The sequence below is a fragment of the Heterocephalus glaber genome, unplaced genomic scaffold (genome assembly GCF_053883595.1).
Source record: "Heterocephalus glaber isolate CG9 unplaced genomic scaffold, H.glaber_assembly_v1.0 deba00001690, whole genome shotgun sequence".
Lineage (NCBI taxonomy): Eukaryota > Metazoa > Chordata > Mammalia > Rodentia > Bathyergidae > Heterocephalus > Heterocephalus glaber.
The window spans coordinates 716,954-739,486 of record NW_028258415.1 but is presented as its reverse complement, the minus strand read 5'-3'; the positions used below and the strand labels follow the sequence as shown (position 1 = coordinate 739,486).

The window sequence follows — 22,533 nt, the reverse complement described above, 5'->3', positions numbered from 1 at the left end:
CAGATACCTCCTAAAGTTAACAAATCAAAAACTTAAAGTAAAAAATTAATTGAACTTAGAGAGGTAATTAGCAGAATTTAAACAGAAATGGCAAAAGTGGATCATTTTTCATAAGTGGCTTTAGAGTATAGGACCAGGGAGAAATACTTGACTTTCTTTTTTTAAGTACATGTATTATCTTCATAAAACATAGCAATAATTTATCATTAAAAAGTCTGAAAATATTCAGAACCAACAGTGTTCATTCTGGTGAAAGGCACAGATGCAAGAGATGTTAAGTATAAGCTGACCTTAGCATCATGTTATTTAGAAAATTAAATCAGTAAATGAAGTCTCTAAAGACAAAATTTATACCATACAAAGAAAATAAACAGAAAACCAGATTATACTTGTACCTCTCCTCCACCACCTTCCCATTCTACTTCCAGGCTGGAAGTTTCCTAGGTGGAGATGTAGGAATACTACAAAGGAAGAGGAGGGGTAACACAAGATTTGAATTTTTTCTGTCCCTCATTGCTACCAAGCTGAAGCCTAAAAATGGAAAGTTGAAAAATCTTCTTTAAGACTGAGGATCAGACAATGAGAAAGCTGTGTCCAACTTCCCATTTTAAAGTCTATAAAGCAGCAACCTCATTCATGTAGTTTCCCCAACAATGGTATATAGATTCTTCTTTAACATATAGTAGGAATAGCACATGATATTCTGGACACGGATGGCCTGAGATTGCACAAGTTACACAGTGGCTCAGAACTCATAAAATCTATTCTCCAGGGTAGCTGCAGAAATCACTAAAAGCAGTATTTTAGATCCAAAGTTATATTAGTTACTTTTCTCATTGCTGAGACAAAATACCCAACACCCAAAGTTAGAGGAGGAAAGGTTTATTTCAGCTTACAGTTTGTAGAGGTTTCAGTCCATAGTTAGCTGGGTCTAAGGCAGGGTGGCATAGCAGAGGGGCATTAAGTAGGAAAAAGTCTATGGCATGGGCCAGGGATTTAGCTCAGTGGTGCTGCTGCCTCTCTCACAAGTGCAAGGTCCTGAGTTCAATCCCCAGTACCAAATAAATAAATAAATACTCTATGGCAAAGCAGGGCAGGCAGCAAGCAGCAAACAATGATACCAGCAGAAGCAGCGCAAGCCTTTCTCTCTCTTGTATTCCATCCACTCCCTTTTGGCAGGTAGCACTCACACACCCAGGGTGGGGCACCCTTAATACTAGTATTGTGCCCTTAATTCCAGCATCACATCATTAATTCTAGCATCACAAACCCTAGATCCAGACATCTCCAAATCCCCACCTATGACCAATGAGACTTTGGGTGGACATCTAGACATCTAGACATAAGCCATAACAAAAGGGTACTACCAGATTGTACTAGGACACTTAATCTGCACAAACTAATGACTGCAAGCCATGGTAAGAGGTCAGATGAAAGCTAGATTTCTCTTACCAAAGACTGAAGCTATTGAGATTCATCCAATGCTAGCAGATGATAGATGAGGACCAGATGTTTCCCTTTCATCTTGTAACCATTGCTATGGCTACCTTGGAGAAAAAAAAAAGATGACAAAACTCTGAATTTGACTGGGTTTTAACTAAGAGACTTAGAAATTCCAAAAGTGATGACACATCTTAAATGTGAATAGTTACTGAAAACTAAAGAAATCTAAATTTCTTCACAGGTTGTAGATTATGAAATTTGCACCTACTACATAAGCATTGTATCCCAAATCCAGTTAGCATCAATAGAGACTCAGAGGAAAAGAACATTCACAGTTGAAACTATTTATAGACTCTGGCTTAATTTAGATGGTCTACAGATAGGCCTAGTGATACAGAGACTTGAGTCTACAGGTGAGATATAGCTGTAGATTGTGGTTTTCTCCAAATTAATTGGTTTCATCTTGTGGTGGATATACTCCAATAGCAACACTCATATAAAACCCTATCCCCTTGACTATAGGTGACCTGTGAATATAAAATGATTAATCTCTTAATTAGCACACCACACATTGAATCTGTCAAGAAATCCCCTTGGTTCTATCTTCAATTATATCCAACTCCAGTGCTGCCATCCTGTTCTAAGATACCATCATCTTTATCCTGGATATCCTCCCTGTTTCCATCCTTGTCTACTACCATTGACTATCCACCCAACACCCAAAGTAACCTTTTTACAAATTAGGTCACAGCACAACTCCATTAAAAATATTGAAATAACTCCTTTTTATTCAACTACTAATCATAGTCCTTAAGGGATCTGTGAAGTCTCACATGGTTTGCCATCCACTGCCTTTGTGACCATACCTCCTCTTCCCTCTGTCATTCTGTAGCAGCTGCCCTGGCTTTCTTGCTATTTATAGGGCTTCTGTGCTGACATGTGGCTACCTTTCACTCTTCATTTGGGTTTTATTTAAATATTTCCTTCTCAATAAGGCCTACACTGACTATCTTATATAAAATTTTAATTCTTTGCTTCTTACCCTGAAACTGTCAATTCCTATTACCAGTCTCATTTTTTAAAAAAACCATATCACCTATAATCTTATATCTAATTATATAATTTGCTGATTTTATTATATCTGATGTCTTTTCCTACTGAAATAAGCTTCTTGAAAGAAGATATATTTGTTTTCTTTCATGTATGCATCCCCACATCTACGAGTCTAGTCTGACACATATTAGGCAATCAATAAATGTATTGAATTAATAAATTTAACAATAAATAACTGGGGAAGGAAGAAGCAACTGGACAAACAATGACAAGTTTAACATGACTGCTATGACTTGTATCTAGATGATGCCCCAAAGCTTCATGTGCTCATAGCTGGGGCTTTTCGGAGCTGGCTGGATATAGGGAATGTGATACTGGGATTAAGGATGTGTGGTACTAAATTTGTCCTTGATTGGAATTACCATAGTTCTGGGTGTGGATAATGGAAGCCCTACTCAGGTGTGGTAGCACTGATCAATAGGCTTGTATCCTAGATGGAATATAAAGGGAGAGAGGGAAGGCAGGCTTTGCTGCTGCTGCTTACTGCTCACTGCCATCTGCCCACAACACCATGAACTGTTTCTCCTCTATGATGCCCCTCTGCTATGCCACCCTGCCTTACAGCCAGACAACTATGGACTTTAACTACAAACTGTAAGATGAAATAAACCTTTTCTCCTTTAACTTTGGGTGTTGGGTATTTTGTCTCAGCAATGAGAAAAGTAACTAACACAGTGATATATTTTCTTAATTTAAGTGTTAGAAAAAAGCATAATTTTTTCTAAATTAATACATTTGATTAACAAAGACATATATCTCCTCAATCACACAAATATTTATAACTGTCTTCTAAATAACAAGAAACAAATTCAAACTTTAAATAACAAAGTATTCCTGTTAAGAATTAAAATTAGTAAAATAATTTTTAAATGTAAAGCCAAGAAAAACTGCTAACCTTCAACAATACTTTTTATGTACCCAACATTTCTTATTAATCATCTTAACAGCATTGTAAAATGAAGATATTTCCAGTGTCCTTCTACAAATAAAGAAACAAGTTTGGAAAGGATAAATAACTTTTCCAAGGACACACAAATGGCAAAAGCAAGGATGTGACCCCTAATTTATCTTATATCCAGCGCCACATTTTTTCTCTTAACACACAACATCAATTAAGAGTTTGGGTTCTGAGCCACCCATACAATATTCACATCCCAGTTCTAATTTTATGTTAATTATATTATTCTCAATGCCTCAATCTGCTCATCTGTAAAATTGATAATTCCACATGCCTTATAAGATTGTGTAAGGACTAAATGAATTAATAAATATGGAGTACTAAATAAACATTAGCTATGAACATTTTTATTACTATCTTGAGGTATAATAAATAATTGCTACTTTCAAGACCTACCTCTTTTGTGCACATTCATTTTTTTAAATTTCCTTCTTTATTTTCAGTCAGTTTTGCCAAGTACCCTAAAGAATAATGAATATTCAAAAATTTGGATTGCTTTTATCTAGTTTAAGTCCTGAATCCCAAGGGTTCCTTCATGACCCTTCTAATTTCTAAAACGTACTATATATTTACATAAATTATCACACAGAAAAGGAATTTAATCTAGAGAAATGCAAGTCATTTCTTGGGTTCTAATTCTACTTGATTTTTTGGAATTTTGCTTAGAATTTAGGAATAACTACTAAAACTTACACTTTAAAAAAAGTTAAGATTTTTCTAGATTCAACTCAAGCTAAAGTTTTCAGAGAGAATTAAATATGTTCTGTCAATTCTTTGAGGGATCAAATAGAAATTAATCAACATAATCCTTAGTACTTCATAAAGAATCTAAATGTCTATTACTGAGACTCAAGATAATGATCATCTATTCTAATTATAAATATTGGATAGTAAGGATCACTTCCAAAGTATACCATAAGTTTCACTGTGAAATTATTTCTATTATAAAATGTGAAATACATTCCCTTCTTAGGGGCTGCAAAGAGACATTCAATTTAAAACTTTTCAAAGAGATAGAGGTAAGACGTACTCAAAGGCAAAACCATATGTAAATTTTGCTTTGATATACTATCTGCAATTCCTTTTGAAAAATTTCCCAGAAGCTTTTGCTATTTTTATCATCTTCGCTTTGTCAGTCAATAAACATTTCATTGAACATGTAACATACAAAATTATTACTACAGGAAAGATATGATTGCATCTTGTCCTGCAGTAGACTAGGAAAAAATATTTTATTTCTCCAACAGAATCATTGTCTACTTTGATATATTCCACATTAACAATGTATTAACTTAAATATTTCAGATAATAGGAAAGTGAGTTAAATTTGCACTTAATTGATTTAATGTGGCAAAAACCTGTACATCTTTCATAGATAGAAAAGGTATGGCATAATTCACTTGTATTCTTAGAAAATGCATCTGAAAAGTTGTTTCTGTCTAGTAGAATCTAAGGTTTTGAAAGTTTAGCAAAGGTATTTATTATATAAAACTGGAGACGATAGAGTAGGTTGATAGAGCCATTAGGTAAAATGATATTTTCATGTTATTAGTTACATATACATCAACACATTCGTGCACAGTAATAAATGAATACACTCAATACCTTCTGGACATTTAAACACAAACCTAAATAATAGAATAACAGAGCCACCTAGTGGCCTCATAAAAATTGACATTTCATGTAATTTTTTCATTCCATCAAATTTTACATAATCATACTCTTCTCACTATTACAGTTATTTATAATCCTTACAGATAGTGGCTCAAAGGTATTTTGGAATGGGATACTACAGTAAACATCTCACATCGTGAAATATCTATACTGTACATTATGAGTAAAAAGATAAGAAAAACGAGTATTTTAACGAGTGGCATTAAATTTCCCAGATATTTTTTTCCAGATATTTTAATATATCTAATACAGAAGCACTAAATATTTTACAAATACTCCAAGGCATTAATAAGATCTCCCATGTTAACACGTCATATTAAATGTTAAATAAAGAACAATTTTCTTTTACATAAATGCACATAGGCTTCACTCTTAGTGCTTGAACACAGTAGGCTAAGCTCCTTCTTGCCTCTGCTTTGCACTGGTGTTTTACTCTGTCTGTAGGGCCTGTCCTGTGGGTAACTTCTCTTTCTGTGGAAGCTCATGGTAAGACCTTATTTTAATTACCATGCCGTCATATGAACCCACTCTTGATCTCACATCCCTTTCCAGGTATTATTCTATTTCTTTTCCATTTTGAAGCAATTTCCAACTCCTCTTTCCATTATCCCTGAAACTGTTATTAGCATGGTCTCCAATAACCTCTGTATTGTTAGTATCCAATTATCATTTTTCAACCATCTTACTTGTACCATAAACAGATTATCCTTCTTATTATAATATTAAAAAACTGTCTTGACCTACCTTTAAGGTATATTTCACTGGCTTTTCCTCTACCTCACTTCTCAATCTCCTTTTCAGGTCCTTGATTTTTTTTCTTTTCGTTTTCTTTTTCTTTTTCCTTTTTTTTTTTTTTTTGTGTGTGTGTGTGTGGTACTGGGGATCAAACTCAGGACCTTGCACTTGCGAGGCAGGCATGGTGCCACTGAGCTAAATCCCCGGCCCCTGATATTTTTTCTGGGATATTAATTTTGACATGCTCGAAAGCTCAGTTTTTCACCCTTTCTATTTATACTTCCTCTTTTAGTATCAGCATCCAATTTCATGGCTTTAGATACCACCTGTAGTTTGACAACTTTTGTATTTGTTTCTTCAGCTTCGACTGCTCTCTAGAACTACAAACTCATATATTGACCTCTCTAGTCAACAATTCCACTTTAATGGATGTTTGAAACGAGTATCAATGAAACAGGTACAAAATTGTGTTCCTCAGTACTTCTCTCCTAAACCTTTTCCTTCTGCAGTGCTCATCTCAGCAAATAACCAAAATGTCTTATTTTCTCGTACCTTACATTCCTTCCTCTTACATCCTAAATCTAACTTATCAACAAATATTGTTAGTCTCTCATCTTACTGCACTAGCCTAACTGGTTTTCCAATTCCAAACCTTTCCCCCATGACTAGAGTCTCCTCTAAACAGAGCTTTGAGAGGTAACATGTAAATCCTTAATTTAATAATGTCATCCATCTACTCAAAATTCTTCAATGACTAACTTACTCATCAAAACTAAAAACTGTACAATGACCAATAAGACCATAAGGAGCCTGCCATTATTTTTCACTTTGCTTCCTACTGACCCACTCTACTCTATTCAAATTGGTATCATGCGTATGTTCCATGCACATAACAAGTTATGAGTTACATTTGCTGCATAATGAATTATTCCAAAATTTAGCAGCTAAAAATATTTATTCTCACAAATTCCTTTTGCATTACTGTTTTCACACACTGTACTTGATACAAAATAATTGTATGTATTTATATGATACTATGTAATCTTTTGACAGATGCATGATAATCAAATCAGAGAAATTAGCACATTTATGACCTCAAACATTTCTGTGTTGGGAGAATTCAAAATTCTTCTATTTTGAAAGATAGTAAATTATTGTTAACTGTAGTCACCACACTGTGCTATGAAACACTAAAACATATTCCTCCTCTAATTGTAATTTTGTACTCCTTAACCAAGCTCTGTCTCACTTCCCTCCCTATGGTGCCTGACTTCTGGTAATCACAATTCTACTCTTTACTTCTACATGATTAGCTGTTTTAGGTTCCATATGTGATAACGGGTGGTATTTGTCTTTGTCTGGTTTCATTTAACATAATGTCCTTCAGGCTCATCCATGTTGAAAATGATACGATTTCAATTTTTGATTGCTAAATAATACTCCATTGTGTACATATACTACATTTTCTTTATGCTTTTATTGATAGACCCTTACTAAATCCATTTGTTGATTCCATATTTTGGCATATTATAAATAGTGTTCCAAAAAAGGTAGAAATACAAACATCTCTCTGACATACTGATGTTCTTTCCTTTGTATCACTATTGGAACTGCTGAGACAAATTGTACTAACTTATATTGTCATAACTGTGCCTAAGAGTTTGCTTTTCCTTTGCATCCTTGGCATTTGTTACTTTTTGTTTTCAGATAATAATACCCATTCTAACTAAAGTGCAATATCTCATTGTGCTTTTAATTTGTATTTTCCTCATGATTAGTAATGTTGAGCATCTTTTCATACACCAGTTAGCCATCTGTATGTCTTCTTTTGAGAATTGTCTATTCAGATTATTGCCCCATTTTTAAATTGATTTTTTTTTGCTTGAGTTGTTTTAGTTCCTCTTATGTACTTGATATTAATCTCTTGTCAAAGAATAGTTTGAAATATTTTCTCCCATTATTTATGTTCTCTCTTACCTCTGTTGATTTCCTTTGTTGTTCAGAAGACTTTTACTTTCATATAATCTCTTTTGACTATTTTTGCTTTTGCACCTTTGGGATCATATACAAAAATTCTTTGCCCAGTCCAATGACATGAAACACTTCTCCTAGTTTTGTTTTATTATTTCAGGTCTTACATTTAAATCTTTAACCCATTTTGATTTTTTTTAACATGGTGAGAGATAGGGCATCCACTGTCATTCTTCTGTTTCAAAATATTCAGTTTTCCTAGTACCACTTTTCCCAAAAGTAAATCTGGGTCTTATATTAATTTTTGCTCCAAATGATACAATAGGGCTTATTTTCAGGGGCTTTCTTTTTCATGTACAATAACCCACATTTATTCATGTTCAACAATCTACATTTATTCATGTATACAAATCTACATTTATTCGTGTAGAAAATCCACATTTATTCATGGAAAAACCTGTATTTTTCAGATAGTCATGTCCTCTTCTGGAACATTGTCAAAACTCTCCACACCCTGAATTCTGGCCTTGATTTCTTGGGACTCCATTTCCTGTAGAACCATTGGCCTCAATCTCTCATTTCCAGCCACAGAGCACTCCTTAAATGAGTACTTCTAGTATCAGTTGCCAGTCCACTGGCAACACAGCTGTCAGTATTTTACCCCATGAATTCTTTACCCAAGTCATGACTGCTTGCAGGATAGGCTTCACAAAGTTTCCATTAAATCGGTGTTAAATGAAAACTTATAAGACAAGAACAGTAAAAAAATAATGACAGTTAACAATTACGGTCCACACAAAAGCAACCAAAAATTGCACGCACCAAAATTCAGAAAATTTTTCTTTATTTCACAAGAGTGCATTAAGTACATCTGTTACAACATGCAATGTATTAAATTATGAAGATTCATGTTAGTCACAACCACAAACATTATCAAGTGCACACATTATACTTCACCGTATCTGTACTTCAATTGGTCATTTGGCAGTGTCTCAAGTTCATCTTCTTACATAGACATTTACCTCTCATCCCAAGGTATCCACTTGTGTATTTACTAATACTTAACTGACAATTTGCATTAATGTAAATTATCAGTTAAGTATTAGCATCAATATTATTTATTTATATGTAATTACATATTAAAATTATTATTTTATAATTCAATATGTCTGTTGTGTTACAAAAGATGTACTAAATATATCTGTCTGCCTGACAATCTTAACTAGGGCCTATTTGGAGTAGGGCTTATATTATAAGCATTCTGAAAAATCATGCTAGGGCTTGTTTCTAGTTAGGTCTTATTCTTTTCTTTTAATTAATTTTATTGGTACATTTAAGGTATACAATATAATGACATTCATCATTGGAAATTTGCACCTTTACATAATCCATCTTGGTTCTTATTTTTTCCCCATTCTCCTGCCCTCCCTTCACCCTCTCCACCCCTCCCTATCAACAAAGACTTTGTTTCCTTTTTTTTTCTCATATTAATTCCATTCCTTTCTTTCTTTTCCCCTACCCCTCCCACTTTCCCTTCCCCTTTGCCCCTTTTCTTCCTGTTTCACATTATCTATTATACCTTAAATCCCTATTTACACTTTCAGTTTCTCACACTAGAGAAACTATTCGGTATTTACATGTGTCCTATTTATTTCACTTAAGAGTATCGCCTCAATGTGCATCCATTTAGCTATAAATGTCTATAGTTTCTTGTTCTTTATGGCTGAGTAATACTATAAAAAAACACACTTACTTTATCCAGTCTCCAGTTAATGGGCAACTGGGTTGCTTCCAAGTTACAGCTATCATGAATTGTGCTGCTATGAACATGGGTGCACATCTATCACTGTGGTATGATTCTTTTAATTCTTCAGGGAAGATAACCAGCTCGAGAATAGCTGGGTCAAATGGGACTTCCAATCCTAGTTCTTTGAGGTATCTCCATACTGATTTCCACAGTGGTTGCACCAGTCGACACTCCCAGCAGCAGTGGAGCAGGGTTCCTCTTTCCCCACAGCCTGCCAGCATTTGTTATTGGTTGATTTCATGATAACAACAATTCTTACTGGGGTGAAGTGGAATCTCAGTGTTGTTTTCATTTTCATCTCTTGAATGACCAATGATGTTGAACATTTTTTCAAATGTTTATTTGCTATTTCTACTTCTTTGTCTGAGGAATGTTGAAATGGATTAAAGATCTAAATATTAAAACAGAAACAATGAACTGGCTGGAACAGAGGTTAGGTAGAACGCTTGAAGACATTAGTGTAGGAAAAGATTTTATGAACAAAACTTCAGTTGCCCATGAACTAGCACAAACAATCAAAAAGTGGGAAATCTTCTTACTAAAAAGCTTCTGCACAAGAGAAATTACCAACAGTGTGAAGAAACAACCCACGATGTGGGAAAAAATTTTCACCAGCTGTGCCTCAGACAAAGGTCTACTATCTAGAATATATAAAGAACTTTTTAAAATCAGACCTTCCGAATTTAATGGGCATCTGAAATGAACAGACATTTCTTAGTTAGGTCTTATTCTTGGGGAACTATGGTAGAAAAATTCTATTTCCCCACCTTTTTGAAGTTAGCTATAGCCATCCAACTTGCTTTGGTCCATGAAATATGAGTCAGTGTAACAAGCAGCACTTCAGAACGGAAGCTACAAGAATGTGATTTTCTGTCTTTCCTTCCTCCTGTTAACTAGAAGTATCACAAATGGGATGGTCTTATGTACCTGGACATAAACATTACAAGACCCCTTTGCTGTTTTAAGCCTCAGCGATTTTGGATATAACTACAACACAATCTGGCCCATCTAGACTTCGGTACTTTTAAAATATGCCAAAATTTTTATACTCCCCTCTTTAAGGGATGAAGCTTAGTTTCACTCCCCTTGATTATGACCTGGAAATAATAATCATCTTATAAGAAGTGATGGTTCAAAACTTCCTAGACCAGGTCATAAGAATCAGTGTAGCTTCTTCTTTTGGAGAAAGCTAGCTGTTTGCTATAAATGTCATGAGGACACTCAAGCAGTCCTACAGAGAAATCTAAGTGTTGAGAAAGAGGCCGCTTGCCAACTAGTTTTAATTTAGCATGCTCGTGAGTGAGTTGTATTGGAAAAGGATCCCACAGCCCCAGTCATAGTCAGGATTCAGATGACTGAAGCCTCAGGCAATAACATTCTGACTGCAACCTCTAAGAATCATTGAGGCAGGTAATCTGGCTTGGATTCCTGACCAATAAAAATTATGTGATATAATTAAGTGCTTACAGTTTTAAGCCCCTTTGTTTTAGGCTAATTTTATTTACAAAAACAGATAACTAATACATTGGATGATACAAAAATACACCAAATGTTAAAAAATACAGCATAAGAAGAAATTAAATTTAATTGCTTTGAATTTAGAATAATTGAGAAAAATTGTGATATCACTAACTGTAAGTTACTCAATTCTATAGAAAAGTCTTGAGGCAAGGGCTATGTCTGCACAATAATCATTTGCTGGAGTCTAGTAAATAGTTAAGTGAACAAGATACTTAGAACTCAAAATATTCCAGTACAGACAGAACATTCATATTTCCTCTCTTCCAGACACTGTACTTTTAATATTACTGTAAAATACAATTTTCTTAGCAGCAGCAGCATACGGCAAGCACACAACTAAAAGTTTAGGTTTCCTATTTTAACAATTTCCCTAAGTGTATTTTGTGATTAAAATAAGTCCACATGCTATTTCCTGACTTCATTTTCTCCCATTCATTTCAGCTTTCATGGGAGAGATATATAATTATATGTAAATTTTTCTGATGATTACCAATTTTCATACCAAAATCAGAAAAGGGAAAAGGAAATATATGACAGAGGAGTCAAAAAATAAATTCTAAAGCTGGGCATGGTGTACATGCCTGTAGTCCTAGTACCTGGAAGACGAAAGAGGGTAGACAGTTCAAAGCCAGCCTGGGTTACATAGTGAGAGACCCTGTCTTACAACAAACAAATAAATTAACATACAGAATATTCTAGAATGAACTGTTCAGTCCATGTACTGAAGAGCTGAAATACTGAATAGATGAAATACTGCCCAGTAAGTTTCATCAATTCTAAATTCTTCACCTTTCATTTGTCCTTTAAAATCTTTAATCTTTATTTACAATTGATTTTTAACTCTTCTAGTACCACATTGTCCCTCTTGAGTATTCTAAGACGCAAAATCTTGCCTTGAGTAGTGACTAAATTCACTGGATTTGATCTCAAATCTCCACAAATTCAGAAATATTGTCATCTCAGCCACAAATTTCACAATAGTGGATAGTTGTACTAATGTACAACCTGTCTTAAAATGTGGTATAATAGACTATAAAATTATAATTGCTCATTTAAACTTATTTCAAAATTTTTATATTCATAGGAAGGTTGCAAAAATGGCTCAGGAAGCTCTCCCATATACAGCTCATTCAATTTCTCCTTTTAAAGTATCTTATAATATCATGCTACATCTGTTATAAGTGTGGGAGACTGCAATATTGATTATGCTCAAAGCAGGCTATAAGAAGTGTAGGCTGTAAAGAGTTAACCCCACAAGTGGCTTGTTTTAAAAAATGAGTCTAGCCAAAGCCTACATGCCAAGGTCAAAATAACTCAGATACAAATTCCGTTCCCACAACTAAAACCTTAATTAAAAAAACAATGCTCTAATTACAGCCATATATTTTGTCTATCCTGTTCCTATCTAAAATGCTTTGTCTTTTTCCTTTACAAGCCTTGTCTCCATTAATTTCCATAAAAACCACACAACTACACATTTCCTTACAGAGTCCTTCCCTTACACATAGCTCCCCTTTACTCCAATTAATTCCCAGTAAAAATCAGAGGCTTAAACTGGCCAGCACCTTTGTTGGTTATACCAACATCGGTCGCTCTGGAGCCCTGCTTTTTGTCTCTCTTAGTTCTGTCTTTCAGGGGGTTTTTTCCCCCTGAGGCCTGCATCATACATGGAGTAGGAGACTGGAGCCTACTGCAGCTTTCCAGTAACGTTTCATGGGTCCTCAGTAATAACTATGAAATACCATATTGATTTTAAATAAATTCCACACTTTATTTAGATTTCACTAGTTGTCCATTAACTTCATTTTTCTTCTTGAGGATCTCAGCCAGGATACCACATTACCTTTAGTCATCTTTGGTGTGACAGGTTTGTATTTTTCTTGTTTTTTGCAATCAAAACAGTGTTGAGTACTGGATAGGTAATTTGTAAAATGTCCATCTAATTTTGGCTGATTTTTTTCTTATGGTTAGGCTGGCTTTGAGAAAGAATAACACAGAAAGAGGTAAAGTGTCCTTTTCATTATGTCACACCACACAGTATCACCATGACTTATTGTTGATTACCTCGACTAGGTAGTGTTTATCGCTTTTCTCCACTATAAATGGTCACACTGAAGTTAGTGTTTTAATCAAGGAGAGGAAACTCCACTTGCTGCAGAAAAATGACTTTTTAAAATAGAAATACAACTTTTTCAATTTCAGAAATATCTATTGAGGTATTCAGTAATGTAACTGAGTACTCACTTAGCACAAGTCATTCTTCTAGGCACTTCAAATAAACAGACACAACCCAGGCATGGTGGCACACCATGCAATCCCAGGATTCTTGGAAGCTGAGGTAGGTTCCAGCCAGTCTGGGCAACTTATCAACTTAGTGAGACCCTGTTTCCAAATAAAAAATAAGAAAAGGACTGAGGATGTAGGACAGTGCAAAGGCTGTGGACTCACTCCTCACCACTGAGGAAAGAAAGGAAGGAAGGAAGGAAGGAAGGAAGGAAGGAAGGAAGAAAGAAAGAAAGAAAGAAAGAAAGAAAGAAAGAAAGAAAGAAAGAAAGAAAGAAAGAAAGAAAGAAAGAAAGAAAGAAAGAGAAAGAGAAAAGAAAGGAGGGAGGGAGGGAGGAAAGGAAGGAGAGACAGAGAGAGAGAGACAGAGAGAGAGAGAGAGAAGGAAAGAATTAGATCCTGCCCTTCACCACAAAAGTTTATAATAATGATCACAGGAAGAGTACTACTGTATGTCAAAAAAATAATTTGGAGTAATAAATGTTTTCACAAGACAAGCAAAGGACAAGCAATGTTTAAGCAAAGCACTAAAAGCTGAATAGACATTTGACAGATAAAAATAAATGGGAAAGCATACAAGATGGAAAAACAAAATATGGGGGTAAAAAAATGGCAATTTTTTTGAAGTCTAGGTTCAGACAAAACACAAAAATCCAGTCAAAAGCCAGAACATACATTCTAGCCCCTTAACCCAATGGAAACATTCATTTAAAATCTTCAGTAAATCAGGCATGGTGAGGCACACCTGTAATCCCAGCTACTCTAGAAGCTGAGGCAGGAGGATTATAAATTCAAGACTAGCCTGGGCTACTTGGCAAGGAAAAAAATATAAAAATTCATAGAACAGGCTGGGGGTGCAGCTCAGTGTTGAGCACTTGGTGAGCACACATGAACCCCCGGGTTCCAAGCATGTTAAAGACCTAAACCTCACTGCCTCTGAATATGACTGTATTTGGAGATATGATCCTTAGAGAGATAAGTAAAGTTAAAAGAGGTTATTACAGTGGGCTCTCATTAAATATGTGACTAGAACCCTTTTAAGGATAAGTATATAGTTCAGTGGTGGAGGGTTTGCCTAGCACTTGTGAGGAGGCTCTGGGTTCAATCCCTAGCTCTGCAAATAACAAACAAAAAACAAAAAAACAGAACAAGTGATTGACTCAGACAGGTACCTAAGGAAAACCATGTTAAGACAGAAAAAAAAAGACTCTCATTCATCTACATGCCAAGGAGAGAGGCCTCTGAAGAAATAAGCTGACACCTTAACCTCAGACTTGTAGCCTCCAGGACTGTAACCAGGCAAGTTTCTGTCGTTTCAGCATGGTATTTTGTTAGAGGAACCCTAAGAAACTAATACAGGTGGCTATTTATTTGACAAAATTCCCTACTGTGACTCAGTATTTGAGCCTTGTTATTGAGTAGTTCTTTAGGTTCATTACCGAAATAAAGTAAGATGAGATAAAGTAAGATAGGGTGAAATATGGTGAACCTTAGAAACAGTTCTAGTTACTTCAAATTAAAATATTCCTCCTACAACTTTGTCCACTCTGATCCTTACCATAAGAGCAATTTTTAATGTCATTAAATTTTTCCCAAAAATCTACATAGAGACCTCGCAAAGTTTTTGTACATCTCCATTGTACTTTATTCACCCAACAAGATCTTGACACCATTTTCCCTAATAGCAATTGCTGCCCCAAATGGTTCAGCACTAAGTAAAAGCTTCTCCTCTAACTTTGTTTCATATCTAAGAAAAGTAAGAGAAAACAAAATAAATATTACTGTGATTTAACAAGCACCTGTCCTAAGACAAAAACTTTTTGTTTGGTTTGGATTGGTTCTGGGAATTGAACCCAAGACTCCTTGGCCCTGAACTCCATCCCAAATTGTTCTTTTTTTACTTTGAGACAGGGTCTTGCTAAATGGGTACACTGCCCAAGCAGGACTCATATTTGTGATCCTCCAGCCTCAGTTTCCTGAGTCTTGGATCGCAGGCCCGCACCATCATACCTGGCTAAAACTAGTCTTGAACGTTGGAGATTCCATTTCACACTGAGGTGCCTCTACCTTTTCTTTAATTGCATCCTCAGTGAAACGTGCAGCGGGGAATAAGGATCCAGGCTCTGCTCACAGATGTTAGAGCTCAAGAAAGTGGTCAGGTAACTAGATCAGACAAGAGACACCCCCAAGCACGGCTCCTCTACACCAACTAGAATTTAGTCATCCTTTTCTTTTTTCTAATCTTTTTTTTCCCTAGTATTAGCTATTGAATGCAGGGTACTGAGCTACCACCCAGGCTTTTTCATTTTTTAATTTCAGACAAGGTGCCCGTACCTCGCTAAATCGCCCAGGCTGAGTTCGAATTTGTCACCCTTCTGACTCAGCCTCCCAAGGGGCCGGTATTACAGGTATGCACAACGCGGCCCTTTTTCTTGTGTTTAGGAAATCTTTTGCTGAGCTTGTCAATATTGACGTACCAATTCCCTTAAGAAATTAAGGTAAAAAGAAATTTGAGAAGCCACTGACATTGGCACTTCAGGACCTGTAAGGAATTCCAGTGGACGACGAAGGCCAAGAATAGCACGAGAGTTCATTGGCAAAAAGACCCCCCAAAAAGTCAACTTTATAGAAATTAACCCACTAAAAGGTTAAGTGCTGAAATGAGTCACTCCGTAGCAATAGTCGCTTCTAAAACAAGGTCCCTAAACAGAAAATAATCTTTCTACTTCATCGAGTCAGCTAGCGCTCTAGACGCACAGAACTTGGGAGGGTTTTGGTCTCGTGTCTGCGCATGCGTCTAACACGCATGCGTCTAACCCGCATCCGGGTAAACCAGCTCAATCCTAGATGATGGGCGGAGTAGCCGAGGCGAAGTGCCTGGAGAGGGGTGGAACCTCAAGAGGAGATGGCTGACGGAAGATGAAATCGGGGGCGGGGCGGGGAGCCGGGGAGGCGGGTGGCGGAGCGAGCAGAAGGAAGATCCCGTCCCTCGCGACTCTTCCCCCGGAAGAGCGTCAGCGGCTATATAAAAGAGTGCGCTAGAGGCGGTTCGGCCTTTTGCGTGCGGAAAGCGTCTAGGCTGTGGGGAGTAAGCGGTCCTATTTTGCATAGAAATAATTTGGTCAGAATTTATTGGCGTGTTTAAAATGCAGGGGTCTCAAAATTCTTGCTTTAGTGGTTGGAGGCGGTCAGCTTTAAAAGTCTTTAGGTTCGAGGACCCGAAAGAACTTCTGCATTTATTAGGTCGCATGACGGCCACGCGCAGGCCCGGACCCTGACCGGGCCCGCATCTGTCCAGGGCGAGGTTTGTGCACCCAGTAACGCCCGGGCGGGAGATCTGCAGTTCCACTGCCGAGGTCATGTGGCTATTTTGAGGCTACCCTGTATTCGGCGCTAGAGCACCCTGAGAACCGCTACAATTTGATCATGTGGTGAGTAATATCTTTGGGAGTTGGGCTTGCTGATTGAACTCTGGACTCTGAATCTCCATGTGTCTTTGGGACCTGTCAACCATGGCAGTCTCCCTTCCTAGCCATGGAAGAGCATATTCTTGTTTATTGGCAAAGCTGTCACCATTTAATTGGTATCAGATTCTGACTTGCACAAGTAACATTCCTCATTGTTTAAAACCTGAAGGAGGCCAAGTTATCGGGCAGTCTATTCTAATGAGTGTTCACATGTTTCTAGGAAGCGAAAGTTACTGCTGATGAGAAACGAAAAACAGCAAGGTACGTTCCATTTCCTTTTATAAGTTTTATCGAATAGTCAAACTCTTTTAGACTGGCTTTTTATAACTGGACTTTTAGAGCCAACTGAATAGAAAATAAATCACTTGTTAAGATCGCAGTGATAAGGTAAGTACACAGATCTAACTTTCTAATGCTGGTTCTGTTTTCTTACAGATAATCAAGAAATCCAAAGTGATAACGGGTGAAGTCTTATGCAGCATGTTACAGTGGGTCACATAAATCTCTTAGTGGGGAAGTGGGCATTTTGAGTAATATGAAAACTACTGGGAAGGTATTTTCAGTATATGCTTAAATTAGCATTTAAGGTATTTCCTTGATATAATTGAATAAAATGATGTGATGTGTGTGCATAGATATGCAGTTCTTTAAACAATAAATGGAGAAAAAGTAAAAATACTCCCTGTCCACGGTTAGAGTGTGTAAAGGTAACAGGAATTGAAAATATGGCTTAAGAAACGTGCACATAAAAATTACCCAAGGGAGCAGTGTTTTCATACTACCCCCAAAATTAAGACAGCTATACGAGGTAAGAATTGATGTGCTTTATTTACATAAATATGCACTGAAAACTTATCTTCCAAGAAAACATTTAAGACAAAATTGACTACATATTTATAAATCATATATTCTACATATATTTAAAACATCTGTATGAATGTTTATATCAGCAAGTTTAATTACAAGGGCAGCTATTAAAGTTTTCTGTAATGATAATTTTTCACCTGTATTACACATTTTTCTCAGGCCCTTGACTAAATGTCAATGCTGCTTTGGTAGTTGTTTTTAAAATTGAAATGATGGGCTCTTAGAAAACTTAGTGCTATTCTAATTGGTACAAATTTCACATCTAAAAAGTAATGCTATAAAGCACCTATAAGTTTGCACCAGCTTTTGGGAAACAGGATTTACAAAAGGGACATGCTTCTTTGCAAGAGAAAATTTAAGGTTATTTACAGCCATACTAAAGTTCATGCTAACCTCTTCATTTTTTAAATTAGGAATTCAGAGGAAGTATCCATGACATCTGGAATAATTCCCTTATCTAGGAGTATTAAGTATCTTAATGGTGTCGGCCTTTTCTTTTGGCAAAGATTTTGTTTTTGCTATCAAGAATGCCCTACCTATAAAGCTGTTGCTTAATCTCTTGAGAAGAAAACTGACCTTTGGGTGAGATGACCATGGATTGTGGGGGGATGTATTTCCAACATCCTTGGGATTCCTTTTTAAAGGAAGAGTTAATAATCAAACCTCTCACCATGCCCATTTGAAAATTAAGACTAATTAGGGCCAGGGATTTAGCTCAGTGGTTCTGGTGCCTGCCTTGCAAGCGCAAGGTCCTGAGTTCAATCCTCGGTACCAAAAAAAAAAGAAAGAAAAAATTAAGACTAATGTAAAGTTCCATTGTCCTGCCTGTTTAGCAAGTTGTCAGTTGCATGATCACCTAATAAACCTATCACATGTTAAACTGATAACACATTTGATAGATATACAAAGACAAGGGGAAGCATTTTAACTTAGCAGGTTGTCTTAACTCAGGTATGTCAATTGCTAGAAAGTTCCAGCAGATGGCTCTCCCATCATCTGAAAAATGACAGTGCTAACAGGATAGTGTTTTCTTCTGCCTACTAAGTTGTAGATCTCAAGTGGTTGTCAAAGATTATTTAATATGCCTGGTAAGATTGTATATTCAGCTAGCACTGTTCGTGTTAAATCCAATTTTTAATTGTCATAGATATTTTTTCTTACAGTTAAGTTTAGTATTTCTACTTAACAAGGATACTTGGAAATACCAGGTGCCCTCATTGGGGAATACATCGTAACTCTGTGGCTTCATGATCCTATTCCACCTTAGAAATTGTTAATGGAATTCCTTATGTGCCATTGATTTGCTCATTTGACAAAGGCCTCAGGTGATAGGTGAAGATAACCTTTTGAAAAAGAACAAATATACTAATGCCACATTTAGAGGCATAAAGGTACCTTTTAAATATGGATTCTTATTATAAATACATGCCCCATATAAGTTCAATTATAGGGCATTCTCAATCCAAACAAAAACAGCCTTATTACAAAATAAAGAATGGAGAATGGTGAGAAATAGGCAGAGGAAATAAGCAAAAAATTCCCTAGTAATTTAAATCAGACGACAATGCAATTAAAGATAATAGACTGAGGTATCTAACCAGAAGTGTTCACTCCACAAAAGTAGCAAGGGCTACACAATTTATATCAAAAAGTAGAAACCTGGATCTCAGTTTACATTAGTTATTTCTCCTGTAGTGCTAATACTGGAGTTAGTGGTTTCCATCAGTTTCTTCAAATACTATTTACTGTTTCTGTGAGTTATAATTCGGTGACACTTTTTATCCAAGGTACAAAGGTTGAAACTTTGGTATAAACACCAGGAGAATCCTTGGCTCCACAGCCATACCCCCAGGAAGTTACCCCGTACACAACCCAGGTCTCTCCGGGACGCTCACACATGAGTGGTCCTCCACTGTCTCCCTGGCAGCTGTCCATTCGACTGTGTTCCCAGAGGTTTCCAGCACAGAGCATTCTCCCAGTAAACCTTCCTTTATAGCGTTCTTCACAAAATCTCTTGGGCAGTAAGGGGATGGCTGCTTGTTGTAGTGTTCTTGAATATGCTCGTCCTACTCAGACCAAATATATAAATTAGTCAATGAGATTCCAACTTAAAATCAACTTGACAGTTTGATGAACATATGATAGTGTTGGGAACAAAATCCTTCAGTGTACTTCAATTATTGGCACATCTTTTTCAAATTTATTAGTGCTGAATTTTGGGATAATGCATAACATGGACTTGGCTATAAAGAAAAGGTAACCTTAAAGTACATTTGTGGGCCAGGGATTTAGCTCAGTGGTTCCACTGCCTGCTTTGCAAGCACAAGGTCCCGAGTTAGATTCCTGGGACCAGAAAAAGTACATTTGTGTAGGCTTTACTATTTGAATTGCATATATTAAAAACCTAAAAATAGGCTGGGGATATAGCTCAGTGGCGGAGTGCTTGCTTAGCATGCATCCTGCCCTAAATTCAATCTTTAGTATCTCCCCCCAAAACAAAATTTGGAAAAGCTAAAAATATATTCATTCTGGTTATGCATCAGAACATCCATTTGAGAACCATCTGCTTTTCAATTTGAGGATTAAATATGAATGATAAATGCAGATGAGCATATAAGATGGCAAAGCTATTGCAAAGGAATAGTTCAGGAAAAAAAATTGCATTACTTTCCCGTATATAAACAGACTGCTCAAGTTTCACCAACTGGTGTTAAAGCACTCTACTTCCTGTTAAGCCACGGCTTAATTCAGTACAGTTACTATATCCATAATAACCTTGGGGGTGTACAGATTCCATCATATTTTTGTATCCATCTATTAAATTGGAGAACACAAAAAGTACTTCTAGTCAAAAAGTATTTACTTCTTTGGTCATTTCTATTCATTTAGATATGTCCAAAGGAAGGTGACATAATTCATAATTCTAGTATGCTTTAGCCTTCTGAAAGACTTGATGTACCTTGACCTGATTTTATTATTAAATTGCTTCAAGAAATGCTTCCCCCGTTTACTTCAGGAAGTTCCCAATGTTTTCTTAGTATTCAATAGCTGCTATAAATGTGTAAAACCAGCTTTAGTGTAAAGTGGACTAAAATAAACATATTAAAACATTTTTATTGCCTGTAGGAATAATTTGACACTTCAAAAGTATAATTGTAATTCTTTTTGGTGGAAAGCAACCAACCTACAATTTCAAGTTTCATCCTGTGCAAGGATCTACTAAGACATGTTGATTTAACTCTACAAGACAATTCAAAGAACTATTTTTTGCCTGAAAAGAACATAAGCTAAACACTACTCATGCTTATGGGTTACAAGTGGCAAGACTGGGAAGGCATAATGGAAAAACTTGACTCAGTGGGCCTTGTCTACTATATATTTAAGAACTCCATTAAATTTAGCTTGATAAGGACTCCATGGCAAACAAAACCTAGACCCCCAAAGCCTTTTCTGGGCCTACTATATCAAAGGCATCTGGAAAAACTTTAAAATTATAGAATGCCAGGCCCACATCTAGGGGTAGGATTTTAAAATCTCCCTGTCCTCTCAGAGGTCTGAAGAATCAAAAGTTAGAATATTCTGTACTAAATTCCACTGGCAATTGAGTTCTATCTGCTAAAATCTGAATTGGAACCACCAGTACCTTCAGGATATGAATCTAGATTATATGTATGCATTTCATACCTGGCATAATTTCCAGACAACAGCCTGAACCTATTTAAAGATCTTGCTGACCATTTTACATTTGAATGTGTGATACTCCACACAACATGTCCAGCTTTCCTTACTCATGTCTCTGTTACATTACCTGTGTCTCCCCACCCTGTTATGTAACAATTGGAGGCTGTCTTCTGTGGCTTCTCCCTGCGGAGTGGTAAACAGGCTGGCAAGACATGGCTGCTGAATCTGGCACATTGTTCCTCTGGTCCTTGTAATCTAACCAGGGCAATGTCATAGTCATTGCTGACTGGGCGATATGCCCCATGAATCACAATCTGTTGAACTCCAATCTCTTCTTCAAACTCCTCTGGCACCAAAGTATGATAGTCTCCAACCCGGATAACATAGTTCCTACTGCTGTTACCGTACCTGAGAGGCAGAGAGAACTAATGAGGCTTTATTCAGACACTGAAAATTGGTGATTAACAGCAAGATTAATATAAATATCGTAAATCTTTATGCAAATTATCCCCTTTTGTAAAATTAATCTTTCCATTTCTCCCACTGCTTCCAGTCCCATCCTGAAAATCCATTCTTTTGCCTTCATTCATGTCACTATGAAATCTAGATCACCAACTAATTCTTATTTGCTGAAAAGGAACAAATAGGAAGAATCAGATTAAATAAGGGCTAATCATTAACCTGTCAATTCTCAGCCTAATTAAACAGGATCAAAACAGGGATAAATAGTAAAGGGCACAATTATTGTCCTGTTTATACTGTCTGTTTTCCAAGATTTTTGTTCTTTATGAAGCTCCATAGACGCTAACTTTGTATCACTCAATGTACTTAGAGTAATCCACCCTTTTCCTAGTAAGGAGAATCAGTTATATTCCTCTTTTCTATTAGACCTGTGCAAACCCATATTACATTTTCAGGTCAAGATATATTTATTATAATTTTTAGAATCTTAAATCTCTGATGCCATATCAGTGAAATCTTTTGACACTCTCATTTTTAAAATTTTTGATTGG

The 22,533-nt window shown here is 36.3% G+C and overlaps 1 protein-coding gene, 1 long non-coding RNA gene and 1 other non-coding gene across 4 annotated transcripts in view; 2 read left to right on the top strand and 1 right to left on the bottom strand.

The window, feature by feature from the left end:
* The first annotated feature begins 16,456 nt into the window (after positions 1-16,456).
* LOC106008178 (uncharacterized) lies at positions 16,457-17,650 on the top strand. Of its 2 annotated transcripts, XR_001182659.3 has the most exons (4): positions 16,457-16,593; positions 16,749-16,936; positions 17,193-17,233; positions 17,408-17,650. It is a non-coding gene; the product is annotated as an uncharacterized LOC106008178 (long non-coding RNA). The 2 variants fall into 2 exon arrangements; XR_001182658.3 differs by having other exon boundaries at positions 16,546-16,936.
* On the top strand, positions 16,990-17,120 carry LOC147821790 (small nucleolar RNA SNORA24). Its single transcript, XR_015446550.1, has one exon. It is a non-coding gene; the product is annotated as a small nucleolar RNA SNORA24 (small nucleolar RNA).
* A 131-nt stretch (positions 17,651-17,781) lies between the features above and the next one.
* Positions 17,782-22,533, bottom strand: part of Prss12 (serine protease 12) — an 88,349-nt gene continuing 83,597 nt past the window's right edge. The window contains exons 10-11 of the mRNA XM_013067546.3: positions 21,648-21,928; positions 17,782-19,905 (exon numbers count right to left, since the gene is read on the bottom strand). Of these exons, the coding sequence (XP_012923000.2) occupies positions 19,598-19,905; positions 21,648-21,928 (589 nt within the window). The 3' untranslated portion in view covers positions 17,782-19,597. The remainder of the gene's footprint in view (positions 19,906-21,647; positions 21,929-22,533) is intronic.